This window comes from Pelodiscus sinensis, chromosome 3 (assembly GCF_052426305.1).
Source record: "Pelodiscus sinensis isolate ZL-2025 chromosome 3, ASM5242630v1, whole genome shotgun sequence".
NCBI classification, from domain to species: Eukaryota; Metazoa; Chordata; order Testudines; family Trionychidae; genus Pelodiscus; species Pelodiscus sinensis.
This window is the reverse complement of record NC_143054.1, coordinates 29909646-29929225: the sequence shown is the minus strand read 5'-3', so window position 1 is coordinate 29929225 and position 19580 is coordinate 29909646. Positions and strand designations below refer to the sequence as shown.

At 46.0% G+C, this 19580-nt stretch overlaps 1 protein-coding gene across 1 annotated transcript in view; it reads right to left on the bottom strand.

Annotated features, from left to right (window-relative positions):
- The window catches only part of ADAM17 (ADAM metallopeptidase domain 17), a 70934-nt gene extending 53412 nt beyond the window's left edge, over positions 1-17522 (bottom strand). The window contains exon 1 of the mRNA XM_075923516.2: positions 17265-17522. Within this exon, the coding sequence (XP_075779631.2) occupies positions 17265-17373 (109 nt within the window). The 5' untranslated portion in view covers positions 17374-17522. The remainder of the gene's footprint in view (positions 1-17264) is intronic.
- Positions 17523-19580: the final 2058 nt, after the last annotated feature.

Here is a 19580-nt window from a genome sequence, read left to right as displayed (position 1 = left end):
TGACATGTCCCTGCAGCCCCCGAGAAAGGCAGAACAGTGGGTGTCCACACTCTGTCCTTGCCTGCAGACACCACTCCTGCAGCTCCCATTGATCAATAACGGGGAACATTGGCCAATAGAAGCTGTGAGCTCAGAGCTTGTAGATGAGGGGCAGCACATAGAATCACAAAGCACATAGAATCACATAGAATACATGCCAGCTGCTTTCAGGAGTGGTGCAGGGCCAGGGCAGGAGTAAGCCTGCCTTAACCCCACTGCTCCACCACCTGGAAGCTGTGTCAGTTAAGTGGTGCCCAGACAGAGCCTGCTTCATGTACCTCTGTCCCAGCCCTGAACCTCCTGCTACATCCAAACTCCTGCCTCAGATGTGAGTCCCTCTGCACCCAAACTCCTTCCCCCGAGCTTGCACCCTGAAGTCCCTCCTGAACCCAAATCCTCTGCCTGAGGCTAAGCCCAGAGCCCTTCCCACACTCCAAACTCCTTGGCTCAAGAGCAGAGCCTGCACCCCAACCCTCTTCCCCAGCCTGGTGAAAATGAGTGAGGATGGGGATGAAATGGTGCAGTGAGCAGGATAAGGCCTAAGGGAAGGGGTGGAACAGGGGCATGGCCTTAAAGAAGGGATGGGAAGGAAGCCGGGCAAGAGTATTTGGGTTGGAGGTAGATCTTACATTGGACTTAAATTGAAAAAGTTATCCTGTGGTTAAAAAGGTTGGAGACCACTGTACTACATGAACAAGAAAGCACTTGTTAAATGCAAACACATGTCGGATGGATAAAAAAGTATTTCTTACATCATGCAAGACATGCTGGTGCCAGGTATTATTCAGTCAATTAGCTCAGATATTGGGGGGAAGGGGGGAGCAGAAGAATCTAGTAGTATCTGCTAAACAATGCCAGAATCTTCATCTGTAAAAGATATTTAAAAACTATAGACGAGAGGAACTCATTACTTGTTCATCCAGCGTTTGTTAAAAATAAATTATTTCATCAAAATAAGCTCCAATTCTGCACCAGGGTTCAACTATATAGAGCTCAGTGATGAATAGAGGCCACGTTAAGAAAATGTATGTTATCCAAGTTTAACCACATCTTCCACCTTCACTCTCCACTAACCTTCCAGTCTTTAACATGGGCAGCCTCTCATATTCCTCTGTCTTCAGCCTCTTCTCTCTGGACTTCCAGGACACTGAGCTGGCTCAGATCTCTCTATTCTGATGGAGTCCAGCTTGACTCCATCCTTGACCCTTTTCTATTCTTCTTCTTCTGTGTCCTCGCCTCTGGAAGGGTCATACTCTTCCCTGGTTTCAGCTATGAGCACATTTATACTGACTCCAAAAATCTACATCCCAATCCCTGCCTCTCCCCCTCTACATCAAGAGTGGGGAACCAAAGGCCCAGGGGATGGCTGGATGCAGTCCAGCGCTTCCTTGGATCCAGCCCCTGAGGCTCAGAGCCCTCCCCAGCATTGGGGAGCCCTGCACTAGTGCTCCACACCCCCTCCCACACATACACCAGCCCACAGCAGAGCTGGAGAACACAAGATCTACTAAACTGCCCCCCTCCCCTTAGACATTCTTCTTGAACACCAGAGCCTTTCTCCTTCTCAGTCAGGGACCACATCAATGAGGGTTTGGGAGTTGGTTTTTTTTGGCTTCCCACTTGTGTGTGGCCCCCAACTGATTTGTCTGTTGGTCAGCAGCCCCCAACCCAAAAAGGTTCCCCACCCTTGCTCTACATAGTCCCACCACATTCCCTCTCTCGATATTTTTCTGCCACAAAATGACTATACAACCCCACCAGACACTCCCAAAATTGAAGTGACCACCACACTTGTCTCCCATGGTCATAACTTCAAGGTCATCTTTGATTCATCCCTCTCTCCTTTTATATCCATTATTAATCAAGTTAAAATATTTTTATTTCAATAGGCTTAAGACTTCACAGTCCCCATTTGAGCACAGGCAAATATTTACTTGTTTAAAAAGTTACACATTAACAAGCACTCCATCAGATCTAATACATGATAATAAGACTAAATTTATTATTATTATTATTATTATTGCAGCAGCCACACACTTTTAATCAGAGTGGAGGTAACTACATGTGTTTAGGAAAAAGAAGGTCGCCCAATGTTCAGATACGAAATGCGAGTAGTACTCTAAGTTTCAACTCTCAATTTATACAATCAACAAAATAAGTTCCAATTGTCTCATACCCGATGTATTGCCCTAAAACCAATAAATAAAATGTGTGCCAATATTTTTGCTACATTTTATAAACATGCTTTTGAATTCTATCACCCACACAAATGTCAAACTTGTCTAAAAACAGAAGTTTAACTTAGAAGCTGTAATTAACATTTTTAGAGTCCTGCCCAAGCCTATCAAATAATAAGCCTTGTCAGTTCTAAAATATACACTTTAGAGTAATTTTTGAAATATCAACACTAACAGCATCCGATGAGAGCATGTAGGGCTAAATTACTATAAATTCTAATTTTTTTCCACTGCCTCAAATTTATTATTCTGCCTGAATCCTGAGTATATTCTGCAAGGATAAGAACCCAACGTACTCTTTAAACCTACCTTAATGCAGTAGCAATGTTTTGATAAAAGATTTAATTTTATTCCAAATATAATTCACAATTTGAAATCATAATCCAATCCAGGAAACACAAATGAATACAAGTTAAGTGACGACATTTTTGACACAAAACAGCACTGCTTATCTGGTCTTCTATGGAGAATGGTAACAAGTCATTCAATCAGATATACAAATGGATTTCACTGATAAGGTAGTAACTTTGCTGGTCAGAGGTATGGCTTACTCATGAACATTCATAATTGTGTACACTGTTGTTAGAAAGCCATTAGCTTTCTAAAATAAGTCTACACTGCAGCTGAGAGCTGTGATTACTAGCATGGGTAAGCAGATTCATGCTAGCTCCCCTGAAACTATTGTGCTAAAAATAACAGTATGAACAAGGGATGTGAAAGATTAACCAGTATGCATCACCAGGGCATGACAAACCGCAGCGAGAGTTACTCGCCAGCCCAGCACCACGCATGAGCAAGACCAGCATTGCGCATGTGTGCCACGCCGGTGAATGGAGCGCACAGAGCGACCGGCTGAAACCTACTCACCATGGGTGAGTAGAATCAGCAGTTTGTCGAGCCCTGTGCATCACCCTAAATGGGTGATGTTTATTGGTTCCAGTTAACCGGTGGGGGATGGTACAGCTCCCTGCCTGACATGGTCAGGGCGCTGTTCCAGCCCCACAGGAAGTCCACCACGGACAGTGGCTGCTCTGGTGGACTAAAGTGGCTACTCCAATCCATCTTCAGGGCTACAATTTCTACATTATTTTCATTCCTGTGGGAATTTTGTGCTTCTGCTTATGCATAATTAATGAGCTGCACGTATTTTTAATTTTTTGCACAGAAAATAAGCTTTTTTAGAATGTTGCTGCAGTCCACCTTTTGCTCACCAGAGGACAATGTGGCGATAAGTCAGAGCAGCTGCTCCCAGCCGGCTATGAAAAGAGCCTGCAGTGCCTTCTTCATCATGCCTGCCACACCAGGTCAAAAGACATGGACTATGGAGAGAGACTATGTGGCGCAGCTGGGGGGTCAGACAAAGGCTCATAAGAGATAGTGGGGGAGAACAGAAAGTGGCGGAGGCTGAAAGGGAGTGAAGCTCAGGACCAAAAGAGGGAGGGAGATACAGGGCCACATGGGCAAGGAAGGGGCAAGAGCTACAGGGGGTGGCTGAATGGGGACATGTCAGAAGTGCCTGACTGAACAGAAGCAGCTAGGGGTCAGCCAGGGTCTGCATAGAGAATTTCCCTAAGGCTATGTCTACACTACAGGATTTTTGCACAAAAATGGCCAGTTTTGCATAAAACCAGTCATTTTTGCGCAAAAACCCGTGGAGTGTCCACACCTCAATTGCGTTTTTGTGCAAGACAATTTACAGTAGAATGGCAGAACAGAAGGCTTTTGGCGGTTTAGCTATACCTCTTTCTATGAGGAATAACTCCTTTTTGAGCAAGAGTTCTTGCACAAAAAGGTATGCTTGGTCACTCAGAGGTTTCTTGTGCAAAAACAGCTATCAGAAAAATCACAAGTGCTCTGATTGTCATTAACAGAATGGTCATCAGAGCTTTCTTATGCAAGAGTGTCCATGTAGTATGGACGCTCTCTTGCACAAAAGCACATCGCTTTTGCGATGCACTTTTGTAGTTGACGGGACGGGACGGGCCACCTCTGCCCCGCGGAGGCAGATCCACTCCGTACTGGCCCTGCGGTCGCGCTCACGCTCCTGGGGGCCGACCAGGCAGCGCGAATGGTGTGCGGCCCCTGTACGGCCACTGCTGCTCAGCTGAGTGGTGGGAGAGGAGCCAGAGAGGTTGGCGCTGGGAGGCACGCCGGGGTGGCACGCCAACTGCGGCGTGGGAGGCTGGTGACGTCACGCGAGCAGGACGCCGGCACAACGTTTAAAAAGAGGGAGGAGGCAGCTCGGAAGGGAGAGAGGCATCTGGAGGGAGACGGGACCACCGGAGACTGGGGCAGAGCCAGAGAAGGACTGCGGGGTAGGAAGCAGCCCAGAGCGGGGCTTGGAGCCAGTGAGTTTCAGGCACTAGCCCCGCGGACTGGACAGGATCAGGTGAACCTGTCCTTAAGGCCCTGGGCTGGGGCCCATAAGAGAGGGCGGGCCCAGGCCTTCCTACCCCCACATCCCGGCGGCACCTGCAGGATCAAGTGCCACACACCAGTGCGAGAGATAGGGAATGGGACTTTGACCCAAACCTGGACAGGAGGAGCATGAGTGGGGCGGCTGGACCCACAACCGACCGGGCAGTTGGGCTTCCACTCGTACAGTAGTGTGGACGTGCTTTTGCACAACTTGTTTTTGCGGAATCTCCTCTTCCGCAAAAAGCTTCTTGTGCAAAAAGCCTGCAGTGTAGATGTAGCCTAACAGTCCTCCCTACCCACAAAACACCCCTATTCCATACTTTCCCCACCCATACTCAGTATATTTTTAGCATACTAGCTAAGGCTGAGATAGTGCACTTAGGAATCATACCTCCAAGCTGCAGTGCAGACATATATAAGAACAGCCATACTGAGTCAGACCAAAGGTCCATCTAGCCCCATATCAGGTCTTCCGACAGTGGTCAATGCCAGGTACCCCAGAGGGAATAAACAGAACAGGTAACCATCAAGTGATCCACCCCCGTCACCCATTCCCAGCTTTTGACAGAGGTTAGGAACACCATTTCTGCCCATCCTGGCTAATAGCCATTGATGGACTTTCCGTCCATGAATTTATCTAGTTCTTTTTGGAACCCTGTTAAAGTCCTGGCCTTCACAACATCCTCTGGCAAGGAGTTCCACAAGTTGATTGTGTGTTGTGTCAAGAAAACCTTTTGTTTGTTTTAAATCTGCTACCTATTAATTTCATTTGGTGACGCCTAGTTCTTGTGTTATAGGAACAAGTAAATAACTTTTCTTTATTCACTCTCTCAACACCAGTTATGATTTTATAGACCTCTATCATAGTCTACCCTTAGTCTTTTCTAAGATGAGAAGTCCCAGTCTTATTAATCTCTCCACATACAGCATCTGTTCCATACCCCCTAATCATTTTTGTCGTCCTTTTTCTGAACTTTTTCCAATGCCAATATATCTTTTTTGAAATAAGGTGACCAGATCTGCACACAGTGTTCAAGATGTGGGAGTACAATGGATTTATAATATAGGCAATAAAATATTCTCTGTCTTATTCTCTATCCCTTAATGCAGTGTTTCCCAAATGGGGTTCTGCAGAACCCTAGGGTTTCGCAAAGTGAAAATAAGGGTTCCACGAGGAAATTGCATTACAATCACATTTTATGATTAAAAAATAATGATTATGAATATTATGTGATTTTTGTTTTTAACTATGTTCAATTAAACTAAATGTTAATCTCATGATCTTGTTTAGCCTTTATTATTATTACTACTTATTTGTGGTCTACTTTTTCAGCTCCATATATTAGACTGTAATTAGGGGTTTCCGCAAAATTCTTTTGAGTTTAAAAGGTTCTGTGGCCAAACAAAATTGAGATACACTGCCTTAATGATTTCTAACTTTTTTTTTTTTTTTACTGTTACTGCACATTGTTTTCAGAAAATTATCCACTACCACCAAGATCTCTCTCAAGGGATAAGAAATCATTTAATTCCCATCATTTTGTATGTATAGTTGGGATGTTTTCCCATATATATTACTTTGCATTTATCAACACTCAACTTCATCTGCTATTTTGTTGCCCAGACACCTAGTTTTATAAGGTCCTTTTGAAGCTCTTCACAGTCTGTTTTCGACACAATTATCTTGAGCAGTTTTGCATCATCTGCAAATTTTGCCACCTCACTGGTTACCTCTTTTTCCAGATCATTTATGAATATGTTGAATAGGATTGGTCCTAGTATGGACCTCCGCGTTACACCACTAGCTCCCTCTCGCCATTCTGAAAACAGGCTATTTTGTATCCTATCTTTTGTCTCCTATCTTTTAATCAGTTACCAGGCCATGAGAGGACCTTCCATCTTATTCCATGACAACTTACACTACTTCTAAGCAGTTAAATAGGTGCAAGAATTTGAGTTCATGAATACAGAGACTGAAGAGCAGCTCAGCCAAATTTGGCATGGTCTCCGGCATGCCGAGTAATAGAGTAAGGGGAGAATGTTCACACCAATGACCAGGTCACTGCCTTACCATATTTTTAGAGAAGACTGCATGGAGGCTCTGATGTGAGGGCCAAGAGCTCAAAGTCTCTTCCGGAGAAATATAGTAAAGGAGTAAGTTGCCAAAAGGTTCAAGTAGCCTAGGCTTATCGGTTAATCTTATCAACTACATGCATTCCTCCCCTCACCCCATGGCCCCTCTATCAGATAGAGGCAGCAAAGGGAGGGGAGGGGGTGAGGAGAGAGAAGGAGTACTTCAAAAGGGCAGCACTGCACAGCTGAGCAGGGGATCAGCTGTGCAGCACTGCTGCTTTGAAACTCCAAGACAGCATTTCAAAGGGGCAGCCACCACAGAGCTGATTCGCAGCTCAGCTGTGCAGGGCTGGCCCCTTAAAATGCCAAAGCATTGTGGAGCTCGGGGTCAGCTGGGGACAACCCAGCTAGCCCCAGGTTCTGAGTGGCATTTCCCCAGAACCTGGGGTCAGCTGGAGACTCCCCAGCTCACCCCGGATTCTAGAGAAATGCTGCATGGAACCGAGGGTCAGCTGGGGAGTCCCAGCAGATCCTGGAAGTGGTTTTTGTGTGACAGTATGCACCGATATGGTGTACCGTCACCTTTTTTTGGGAGCACTTGCCGTTTTTCTCTGGCACAGCCCCCAGCCATCCCTAGGTGCACTCATGCCATGCCAGACAAAAGTCTGCTCAGGACACGACAATTAAAGGGGCTGCAATTGTATTTCAGCCCCAACCTACCAAGCCTTTTTCTTTTTCCCCCCTCCCCTCAACAAAACCATCTGGCAACCCTACTATCGGCACTTTTTTGTGTGTATTTAAAAAATAAAAAAAGGCAGCACTGGATCCTGGGTTCTGCTGAAATGCTGCGCAGAGCCTAGGATCAGCTGGGGAGTCCCCAGCTGCCCCTGGGCTCCACGGCGCTGCCCCTTTGAATGCTGCTTCAGCGTTTCAAAGGGGAAGCAATGCACAGCTATGCGGCGCTTTCCCTTTGAAATGCCATCTCAGCATTTCAAAGGAGCTGTGCTGCAGAACCTGGGGTCAGCTAGGGAGTCAGCACAGCATGGAGCCTGAGGTCAGCAGCCAACTGAGTCCCCCCTGGCCCTGGGCTCCATGGCTTTGAAATGCAAAGAGTCCCTGCTGGGGACTCTTGTACATTTCAAAGCAGACATGTCCACATGGGACTTTCTGCTGGCCCTGGGCTGCACATGGTGTTCTGCATTCCTCCTTTGAAATGTACAAGAGCCCCAGTGGGAAGGAATGCGGAAGTGCCTATCGACTACTCGAGTAGTTGATGGAATTCCATCGACTACTAGACTAGTCAATTAACCACAATTTAACATCCTTAGGTAACATTACCCTCCATGAACAAGTGCGCCTGGGATAAGCCCTGGATTCCAAAAGAGCCAATAGACTGTCATAGGTCCCAGTGATCTCCTGGTCATACAGTCAATAATATTCCTGTTCCAAGATCCAGAATTAATGGCATCAATAATGAGTTAATACAGAGTAGAATACGTTGTGGTCTACCACAAAGGAATTTTGGCTAGGTCAGAACCCAGATAGGTATCAACCACTAACTGGACAAGGCTATAAGGCTCTACAATCAACTTGCTGTTAATTTTCTGTTTGGATACAATACAATAATTTCTGAACACAGCAACCAGTCAATTCAAAAATTTTTGGAAATGTTTTAGGCTTCAACTGGCAGAATCCTATTGATATTTGGTGAAGAAAAGGTAGAAATGGTGGACTAATCCTCTGAACCAAGCCATCAGCTTCAGCCACCTTAGAAACGGTCTACAGATCAACAAAAGCAGCCATTAACATATTTCAGCCTAATACTCCTTTTAGCTCAGGCCCATATGCGGAGATGGGGGGGCGGGGGAGGGTGCGGAGCGTGCAAGTGCACCCATCCCATGGTCCCCCAAGTAAGCATGCTCCAGCCAGGAAAAGGCAGGAGTGGTGCACTGACCGAGCCTCCCCTCCCATGCCCCAACCTTCCCCTGGCCAGCTGGAGCATGCGGGAGGGAGGCTTGGGCAACATGCAGCTCCTGTCTTCCCCTCTCCTTCTTCCCCCTCTCCCCCCCCACTGGCCAGGTCATGCTTCCTTGGAGGATCACAGGGGGGTGCACTCAGACTCTAGGTCCACATTTACCAAAAAAGCATACACACCCAGAAATTCCTGCGTACAGGCTTGTAGCTCTGCCCATTCTTCTAATACTGTTTAAAAATATTGACAAGTTGTAAGAGAATGAAACCACAGCCATATTTATATGTAGAGTAATAATATAGCAAAGCACCCACATGTGGATGCAACCAATATCAGCAAAACTGGACTTTTGGCATTATAGCTTATTCCAGTTCCTTTTTTCTTCTCTGGAGCAATATCTACTATATACTTAAGAGAATTTGTGTCTGTCTAGACAAGAATTCCTCCTAAACAGCAAGAGCTAGGACCATCAACTTTGGTATACAGCTTCTGCTTATCATAACTTAAAGCAAGTTTGGTTGTGCACAAGTGAGGGCGCCTGGAGCCTCCCTCCCCTACTTCGTACAGGGATTCATAAAACCATACAGAAGAGAGTCACCACTAGCGGCAGGTGAAAGGAGCAGATAGGAGGCATCCCCCTCTTCTGGAAAACCCCAGCCCTGAGCCTTCCATGCCCCAGGCACCCAGAGAGAGTGATGAGGCTGCAGCTCCCTGCTCCCAATTCATACGGGAACATTGCTAGTTCCTCTCTTTCCTCAGGGAACGGGAGGAAATGCATAATTTGCTCCATTCCTCATCTTACTGGGGAGCAGAGAGAGCAGATGAACCTGGACCTGCCACAGTCAGAGGACATGCACCTCTCTCCTTGCTGTGCCTACTGGAACTGCAGCAACCGTGGAGAGGCACTTCTCACCTGGCCCCAAACTGATGTAATGAAAGGGGGCTGGGGTAGTCCTCTCTCACCTTGGGGAAGCCTGCATTCTGAACCCTTCACCCTCAACACCACCACGGACCAATAATTTAAATGAAGAAAAACAAAAATTAATTGAAGTAACAACCAAGCATGCCAGGTACATTTTCTAGTAAGTCATAAAGCCCAAATTGGGTACAACATTCACATTAGGAGTATCTTCCAGCACAGTTATGCGGGTTAAGGATCACATCTCTTCACACCCCGACCAACACTATACCACCTTAAGTTGTAGGAGACGCAAAGGAAGAAGGCATAGTGCTCCTAGCATGGTGGGAAGGGCAATGGAATCCCTGGAACAAGAGAGGACAGGAAGTGGCACAAAGGGTGATCGGGGTGGGGAAGAGAAGAAAGAGATGGACACAATGAATACCTTGTGAGTGCAATAAGTGTGTTTTACAGAAGCAGTAAGATGTGGAACTGTCCAGTCAAAATTCAGTCAAAAATCAAGCTCTGTATTACAGAGCAGTTGCTTGAGATTTTACTGGGTGATGTTTCCAGCGCTTTCTTGGGGGGGGAAGATGGAGGGCAACAAACTCAGATACACAATCTGTAAATCAACACATCTTTTCAGACAACAAAGGGTACACAGCTCCCTTACATCAACCTCATGCTGAAATAAAATGTTTGATGTTAAATTATTGGGCCACAGTCATTCTTGATAAACTGCATTAAAAAGTGACACCTGGTATAAATCTGGATTTTAACGTTTAATAAGAGGTTCACATCTGAGACGGAAGTTTACAGTTGTCTAACTCCTGCAGCTCTTTCCCGAAGATAGGTCATAGCTTTTAGCAGTGCTTTTTATGTAAGAAAAAAGGTGCCAGTATTCCGGGGCAAAGTTGTTGGGGGGGAGAGAGGGGAAAGAAAAACGGGGGGGGGGGAGGGTTAGTTGAGCAAAAAAAAAAAATAGTTGAAGAAAGGGTGGGGGGAGGAGTGGCTGTGCTGGGAGCCAGAAAAAAAATGCTGCACATCCCGAGCAGGCTTCCGTGAGAAGCTGAGCCACCCCAAGAAAACAGGTACTGGTATGCACCAGGGAAATGCCTTTCCTTTTCTGTGTTCTGGGAAAATAGGTGACAGTATGGGCCGTACCATCACAAAAAAAAAAAAACCACTGGGTTTTTGGCTTCCTACACACACAAGATAAATTCCATAGCAGCAGCAAAGTTGGAGGAATCACTGTTTCTGTCAGCTATTAATGGCAGCAGTATCCTCAGTCCTCTGCTGAGATAGCTGCAGCACAGTGGATTATGTACATTTGGAAAACTGAAGGAAAAAGCATCCATCTCATGTGATAGCTGTTTGCTGGTATGAAAAACATCTGTGGGAGCAAAGGAGAAAATGACCCACCAAAGTCCAGGAGGCAGAGGTAAAGAGACTTGCTGAATTTTATACACAGCCAGAAAGGATGCATCTGTAAAATGACCTATCTGGTCAGGAAAACACTGTGCTTATATTTTGAGGTCAGGATACAGTAGAGGAAAATTAATGTAATGCAACCAAGGAAATGAATGAAGTGAATACATTTTGTGTGGTAATTTTATTAGGGTGAACTCTATCTCAACAAAATCTTTCAGCAAAGCTGTAATTAATGAAAGAAGTATTCAATTAATAAATGCATTCCGAAGTTAAAGGCAATGGAAATGAAGCAATCAGGCCCAAAGTGCAGAAGTGGTCACAAAAATGTGAGTGTGTAGCTGATCTCGTTTTGTTTTGATGTACTTATGGAAGTGTGGGAAGGACCTGTTCTTTGCACTCAGTAGAATGAAAGCATGTCCTCATATCCTACGTTCTGACAGGCTGCAGGACACGGTTAAGTTGATGTGCCAGGCATGTGGAAAGCATAGCACCATTCTCTAGAAAGTTGGTCTGCTACTGCATTACATCCAGCATCTGTTTCTTGAAGGTCCCTTTCCCTATCAATGCATTCCTTTGACTGCCCACTGACCTCCTTTCTTTCTCTCATATAGAGAATATCCTCTCTTCATTTTTCTGTCTTCAGAGCCCTCTGCTCAGATGCTATTGTAAGGTCGGCAAACATATCCTCCATTGTCGTCTCTCTCTCTATGAGGAGAGGCTAAAGAGACTGGGACTTTTCAGTTTAGAAAAGAAGAGACTGAGGGGGGATATGATAGAGGTCTATAAAATCATGAGTGGTGTGGAGAGGGCTGATAAAGAAAAGTTATTTATTAGTTCCCATAATAGAAGAACTAGAGGACACCAAATGAAATTAATGGGTAGCAGGTTTAAAACTAATAAAAGGAAGTTCTTCTTCACACAGTGTGTTGTCAACCTGTGGAACTCCTTGCCCGAGGAGGCTGTGAAGGCTAGGACTATAATAGAGTTTAAAGAGAAGCTGGATAAATTCATGGAGGTTAGGTCCATAAAAGGCTATTAGCCAGGGGATAAAATGGTGTCCTTGGCCTCTGTGTGTCAGAGGCTGGAGAGGGATGGCAGGAGACAAATCGCTTGATCATTGTCTTCAGTCCACCCTCTCTGGGGCACCTGGTGCTGGCCACTGTCGGTAGACAGGATACTGGGCTAGATGGATCTTTGGTCTGACCCAGTACGGCCGTTCTTATGTTCTTATGTTCTCTTCACTTAAGGGCTGTCAGGCCAGGCCTTCAGCAACTGAAAAAGCTCTTCCTGAAGGCTCTGACATGTCAGCCCTAGACACTGTACAAGTGAATTCCATTCACTCTACCATACTATACAAGCATTTATTGGCCTATTATTAGCTTCCATGTGAAAAGTGATAAAATATTGTTTTTCCCCATACCTCACTTTAGATTACCCGCTCTTCTACTTTTACCATTCTGGGGATGACAAGATGCTTTCCACCTTATTTCCCCCTGAAATCAGACCCCTGCACCAATACAGGCAGGGGGACCTCCCAAAGGGCAGGTTATTAACCATATGTGCACATCTGCAGACTGTCCTTATTGGGGATGTAACGAGTTAACCAGTTTGCCAATAAGCTGTGCATTTGTACAGCCGCTCAGGAGAGATTCAAGTGCCATCTAACTGATTAGCAGAGACATACAAATAGTTTTTTTTTTTTTTTTTAACTGGTGGTCCACATTCACACATGCCTCAGTGCACACAGAAGCATGTATTCAGCACATGGATGGATAAAATCTAAACATGGACGAAAAAGACTAGAGGGAACATTTTGCTAGGACTGGAAGTATCGTGTTGGCAAAAGTGCCAACAAACAGCAGTCACACAAGCTGAATTTTAGCAACAAGTCTGTGAGGACACAGTCTTGTTGCTAAAAGCTGTGTAGTGTAGATATGCCTTCAGAAAAGCTTGACAACTGCAGAGGTCATTCCTATGATGAGGTAAACAGGCAAGGAGTTCAAGCTTGACTGCTACAAAACAAATACCCAAGCTGTGTATGCGCCTCAGGGGTTGCATACATTGGATTTGGTTACTGTGCAGATGCTGAAAAATCGTCACATGATTGTGCTAGTTTTTTGGCATACCTTCAGAAACTCTACAATTATTACCTGCTACCAGCTTTTATTTGCTGGTGCTCAAGTAAAAGCCAAGGAGATTTGAGAGCAAACTAATACACTTGAACATCTTAGAGAGAAACATCTTAAATGCAAGCCCTCCTTGTCCCCACCCCATTTTCCTATGAAGCACCTCCAAACTAAGTGAAGATGTACTAAATAACTGAGGCTATATCTACACTGTAGCATTTTGTCGGCAGAGGAAATGCAAATGAAGCACTCATTTGCATTTCTCGCTCTTTCATTTGCATAGTCTCTTCCGATCTGTTTTGAGGAAGGGGTTTTTACGGAAAAAACGCAGAGTAGATGGGGTCATTTTGCACAAAAAAACCTTTTGCACAAGATCCTGTATACCTCCTTTTTTGGCCCCATCTACACTGCGTTTTTTTCCCGCAAAAACCTCTTCCGCAAGACAGATCGGAAGACACTATGCAAATGAGAGCGAGACACATGCTAATGAGTGCTTCATGCTAACGTAGTGAATACAAGCAGAGAGAGGGTAAGTTTAGAAGATAGGATACACAAAGAACAAGTTAAAAAATCACTTAGGAAAGTTAGATGTCAGCAAGTCACCAGGTCCTGATGAAATGCATCCCAGGATACTCAAGGAGCTGATAGAGGAGATATCTGAGCCGTTAGCTATGATCTTTGAAAAATCATGGAAGACAGGGGAGATTCCAGAAAACAGGAAAAGGGCAATATAGTACCCATCTATAAAAAGGGAAATAAGAACAACCCAGGAAACTAAAGACCGGTCAGTTTAACGTCTGTCCCAGGGAAGATAATGGAGCAGGTAATTAAGGAAATCATATGCAAACACTTGGAAGGTAATAAAGTGATAGGCAATAGCCAGCATGGGTTTGTGAAGAACAAGTCATGCCAAACTAATCTGATAGCTTTCTTTGATAGGATAACGAGCCTTGTGGATAAGGGAGAAGCGGTTGATGTCATATACCTAGACTTTAGTAAGGCATGAGATACGGTCTTGTATGATATTCTTATTGATAAACTAGGCAAATATAACTTAGATAGGGCCACGATAAGGTGGGTGCATAATTGGCTGGATAACCGTAGTCAGAGAGTTGTTGTTAACGGTGCTAAATCCTGCTGGAAAGGGATAACAAGTGGAGTTCCGCAAGGGTCTGTTTTGGGACCCGTACTGTTCAATATCTTCATCAATGATGTAGATATTGGGATAGAGAGTACGCTTATTAAGTTTGCAGATGATACCAAACTGGGTGGGGTTGCAACTTCTTTGGAGGATAGGGACATAATTCAAAATGACCTTAGCAAGTTAGAGAAATGGTCAGAGGTAAACAGGATGAAGTTTAATAAAGAGAAATGCAAAGTGCTCCATTTAGGAAGGAACAATCAGTTCCATACATACAAGATGGGAAGCGACTGTCTAGGAAGGAGCATGGCGGAAACGGATCTAGGGGTCATAGTGGACCACAAGTTGAATATGAGTCAACAGTGTGATGCTGTTGCAAAAAAAGCAAATATGATTCTAGGTTGTATCAACAGGTGTGTTGTAAGCAAAACTCGTGAAGTCATTCTGCCGCTCTACTCTGCACTAGTTAGGCCTCAGCTGGAGTACTGTGTCCAGTTCTGGGCGCCACATTTCAAGAAAGATGTGGAGAAATTGGAAAAGGTACAGAGAAGAGCGACAAGAATGATTAAAGGTCTAGAGAACATGACCTATGAAGCCAGGCTTCATGAACTGGGCTTGTTTAGTTTGGAAAAAAGAAGATTAAGGGGGGACATGATAGCGGTTTTCAAATATCTAAAAGGGTGTCACAAGGAGGAAGGAGAAAAATTGTTCCTCTTGGTTTCTGAGGACAGGACAAGGAGTAATGGGCTTAAAGTGCAGCAGGGGAGGTTTAGATTGGACATTAGGAAAAAATTCCTAACTGTCAGGGTGGTCAAATATTGGAATAAATTGCCAAGGGAGGTGGTGGAATCTCCCTCTCTGGAGATATTTAAGAACAGGTTAGATAGACATCTGTCAGGGATGGTGTAGACGGAGCTTGGTCCTGCCTTGAGGGCGGGAGCTGGACTCGATGACCTCTTGAGGTCCCTTCCAGTCCTATGATTCTATGATTTGCATTTCCTCTACCGACAAAATGCTGCAGTCGTGTTTCTCAAACTGTGGGTCCCGACCCCTTACGGAATATTATGCTGAAGTTATTTAAAACAACTATGAATATTCTTGATATCCCCAGAAATATACAAAACCTGTTTACAACTTGAACAAAGTAACAATACTTTCCTGTGATACAGATTTCAGTCCAATAAAATGTTGCGTGAAGCATTTCCCTTTCCAGTTCTGAATATACCACCTTTTGGTGTCTTGTAATATCCCCTTGTTATGAGATAGGAGCTCCTAATCTACTTTTCTCACACCAATCATTTTAAATTCATCTTGTCTCCTTTCTGCAGTAAACAATTCCAAGCTTTTCAATCTCTTTTCACAAAGGAGCTTTGCTCAGATCACTCAATTTATCTTGCTCTGTATGTTGTCTTGCTCAAAAAGAGTGATAATCGCTCTTCCCTGCCTGATGGGTTAGCAAGGAAGAACTCACCTCGCTTCTTTACTTAGCAATGAGGGCCGTATAAGCACCTTCTCTATTGCATACCCACCCATTAAAATAGGCATTAGTAACAGATATGAAGCAGCACAGAGGCTATTGTGATAGCAAGAGGTGTGTGTGAACTAATTCCTCTCAACGCAGAGGAGACATTCACTTTCATGGATGCTTCATTAATGAATAATTTCCCCAGATGGCAGTTTAAATTGTCAGCTATAACAATCCTTGATAGTCCTCCACTGACTATTTACAGTGCTGGTTAAAGAATTGCTGTCATGAAGAAAGGTCCCAAAGTTTTGTTTTGTTTAAACACAAGTCTAATATGGTGGAAAATTGGTATTTTGTTTAAATACAATAAACTGAGTTTTGAATTTAAGCATTTGTTTTGGAAAAGACACACCACCAAAACAGGAGGCAGGAATTTTCTCTCTGTACATTTGTCCCCGGTTTGCCTGGATCCAGCCCCTGAGGCTCAGGGCTCCCTCTCCCCAATATCAGGAAGCCTGCACTAGTGCTCCAGCCCTCCTTCTGTCCCCTATGGGGCTGTCTCTCACTAAATCTACTAGCCTGGCCCCCCTCAGGCGCTGATGTATGAGGAGAATGTAGGAAGTGTCTTTCTCCTTCTCAATCAAGGGTCCCACAACTCAAAAAAGATTCTGCACCCCTATCATAAAAGTTACCATAACACACATGATTAATAACACCACAGAGTCAGTGGCAGAACCAGGAACTGACCCCCAGAATCCTGAGCATCCTGCGAACCAGCCCAATTCTTCCTTGGCCAGTCCTTGGTAGGAATATTAAAATACATTTATTTAGGTAATCGTGCAACTGCTGAATTTTTCAGCAGTTACATATTTACAACCACCTGCATTCCCCTCTCCCCCAGGCTATTGCCTCTGTATCAGAGGCAGCAGCAGGAGTGGACAGGCTGGTGCTCGGTGGGGCGCCAGCCACAACAGCATAGGGACATGTAACCGTGTACATATCTACACTCTCACATCCCTAGTCCCTGGATGACCACTTTCCCCAGCAAGCTGAGCATACACACCACAGTCCAAAATACATTGCTCACACCTCTCCTAGCCCCAGCAGTGTTCTCTGGCCCAATTCTCCCTCACTCCCAAGCCATGATCTCTCCTATCCTCTGCCCCCATCTAGTGATCACTCCACTACTCTCCCTCTCTACCCCACTCCTCCCCTCATCCCCCCACACTATGGTCACGCCTCCCCTTACCCACCCCCAAACCATGATCACTCCTCTGCCCCCCCCCCCCGGCCGTTCCTCCCCTCTCCCCGGCAGTGGTGTCACTTATCCACGCCCCCTCCAGTCCCCATTCCGCCCCCTCCTGCCCCCCAGCCCAGACGGGGTCACTCCTCACCCGGGCCCCCCCACTCCCATGCAGCGAGAACGTCTCCCCTCCCCCAGCCAAGGTCACTCCCCTCCCTTACCGAGGCGCTGCTCCGCTGGGCGCGATGGGCGTTTGAGCGCCCCGACCGCGGGCGCCCCCCATAGCAACAGCAGCAGGGCCGGCGCCAGCGCACCGAGCCGGAGCCTCATGGTCCGAGCGTGGCTCCTTGCGCCCGCCGGGCTCCCGCTCACATCGGTCCGGGAAGCCGCCGCGCTCGGACACCGGCTCCCACAGTGCGCCCGGCCCGGCCCGCCGCCCCTAGGGCCCACACCCGGAAGCTCGGCTGCTCGCGGAGCATTGTGGGTGCGGCGGAGCCGCCATCTTGTCCCGGGGCCAGGGAGCGTAGGGCGAGCCCGGCGTGGGCGGGAACAGGTGCGGGGCGGGGGGACGAGTCTGAGGCCGACCCGAGAGACACGCCGGGCTGGAGGGAGGGGCTGAGGCAGGCTCGGCGGCGGGTACGGGCCCCCGCGAAGAGTCCCCGCCGCGCTGCAGCCTTGCGGGGCTCCGGGAGAAGAGGAGCCCCCGTGTAGCGGCAAACTGCCCGTTCCAGGGTGGTCGTGCCCCCGGCGCTTAGGGCAACCCCCCCGGGCTGTGCGCCGCTGTGCATAGGGTCTGGACCGATTGAGGCCTCTGTAAGCGCTGCCTGGTGCAAATAAACAGCCATAGCTCATGGGTTAGCTCTTCCCAAATCTCGTTCCGTGGTGCTTAAAAGTCACGTTGGTTCCCCCTGCGCTGCAAGCCTTCAGCAGCATTTGGGGACGTGGGAACTGACCTAATAGATGAGCGCAACAGCCCCTCTGGCCTGATACCGACTGGAGCGGTGATAAGGACCCTGGAGCCTCGGGTAAAAAGTGAAAGCCAAGGGACCGGTGGGTGACTGTATGCTGCATTGCAGGAGTGGAGCCATGATGTCATTCTCATGGTGGGTAGATTTCTGAAGTCAATGAGAAAAGATTATATTACGGATGTGATTCTGTCACAGATTTCGTGACTTTCCAGGACTTCCTTGACTTCTGGGTCTGGGCTGGACCAGTTGTGAGGTGGGGAGTGTCAGAACAGCGGCCACTGAAACAGCTGACTGTAGTCAGCTCCAGGTCACCAGAGGCCCAGGGCTGGGTTAACCTGCCACCACCAAACACATGACCAGGAGCCCTATCATAAGTATGCCTGGTTTTGACTGAGGAAGTCTCCTTTTTAGGCCCTATTCTGATCACCCCAACTTCTTTTGGTAATAGGGATCCACTTTTTCATGACTTATCACCAGGCTATCCATTAGTAAATGGGTGCCAATATGGCTTTTGCTTCATTTTTATTTTCCAAAACTCACTATTTTGACATTAGAATTAGGAAGACATCCTGTGTCAGCAATGTGCAGCTGAGCTGGATTATTCACTGGGCTGTTCTACAAGCCACATTTACTTCTCAGCCAATGAGCCATCTCTGTTTTGCAGGCAACTAGTGACTAAAAGGAAGTTGGTGTGGTTCTAACACTGCTGATAGCATACAAGCTCCATTGCAAACTTGTCATAAGTCTTCCCAAAAATCAGATGACCTTTCGATAAGTCACCTCCTGTGCCTTAGTTTCCCTATATTTGAAATGGGGATAATTACACTGATCTTCTTTGCAAAGCAGTTTGAGATGTATTGATGAAAAGTGCTATAGAAGAGCTATGTATTACTAGTTTTTACAGACTTCAGAAGTCTGAAGCACCTGTCCTGGGTAGCTACAATGCTATCCCTGAATAATTACTGATAAAATGTCAGTGCTAGCAATGTGTTCATTTTGTAGGTTACCTTTGTAATTAAAATAAGTGACTTGACAGACACTAAAAATGGACACCATAGGTGTGAACTTGGCAAAGGTCCCAGTGCCCAACTCTGAGGCTCTTCCTTATTTCTGACAATCCCACCTTTCTAGACGAGGAGCACAAGCAGTTTGAGCAGAGTGTTAACAGCTGGATCCAGGATAAGACTTCTGCACCCTGTCACGGCTCTGAACCTCAGAACAATACTTTGCAACTAACTCAGGGTACTAGTTTAGCTGAAAGCTAATTAAAAAGCTCTACATAAAGTACAATGTTCAAGTAAATGTATATTTTCAGAAAAGGCTTGCTGTTTGAGAGCGTGGTTAAGTAGACAGAGCTGTAATCAAAGGAGTCAAGAAACTCTTTTGATGTTCCAGAGGAAATATGTGGCAAATGCAGTCAAGAATGAAGTTCAAAGGAGTCTCTGCATTCAGTTCACAACATTTAGTTAAAAACATAGTGCCCAGATCTGATCTTACATCAGTTTTACAGCTGTGTACCTTCAACTGTTGCTTCTGATTTTCTCCACTTTCGCAGGCTCTCCAATGAGG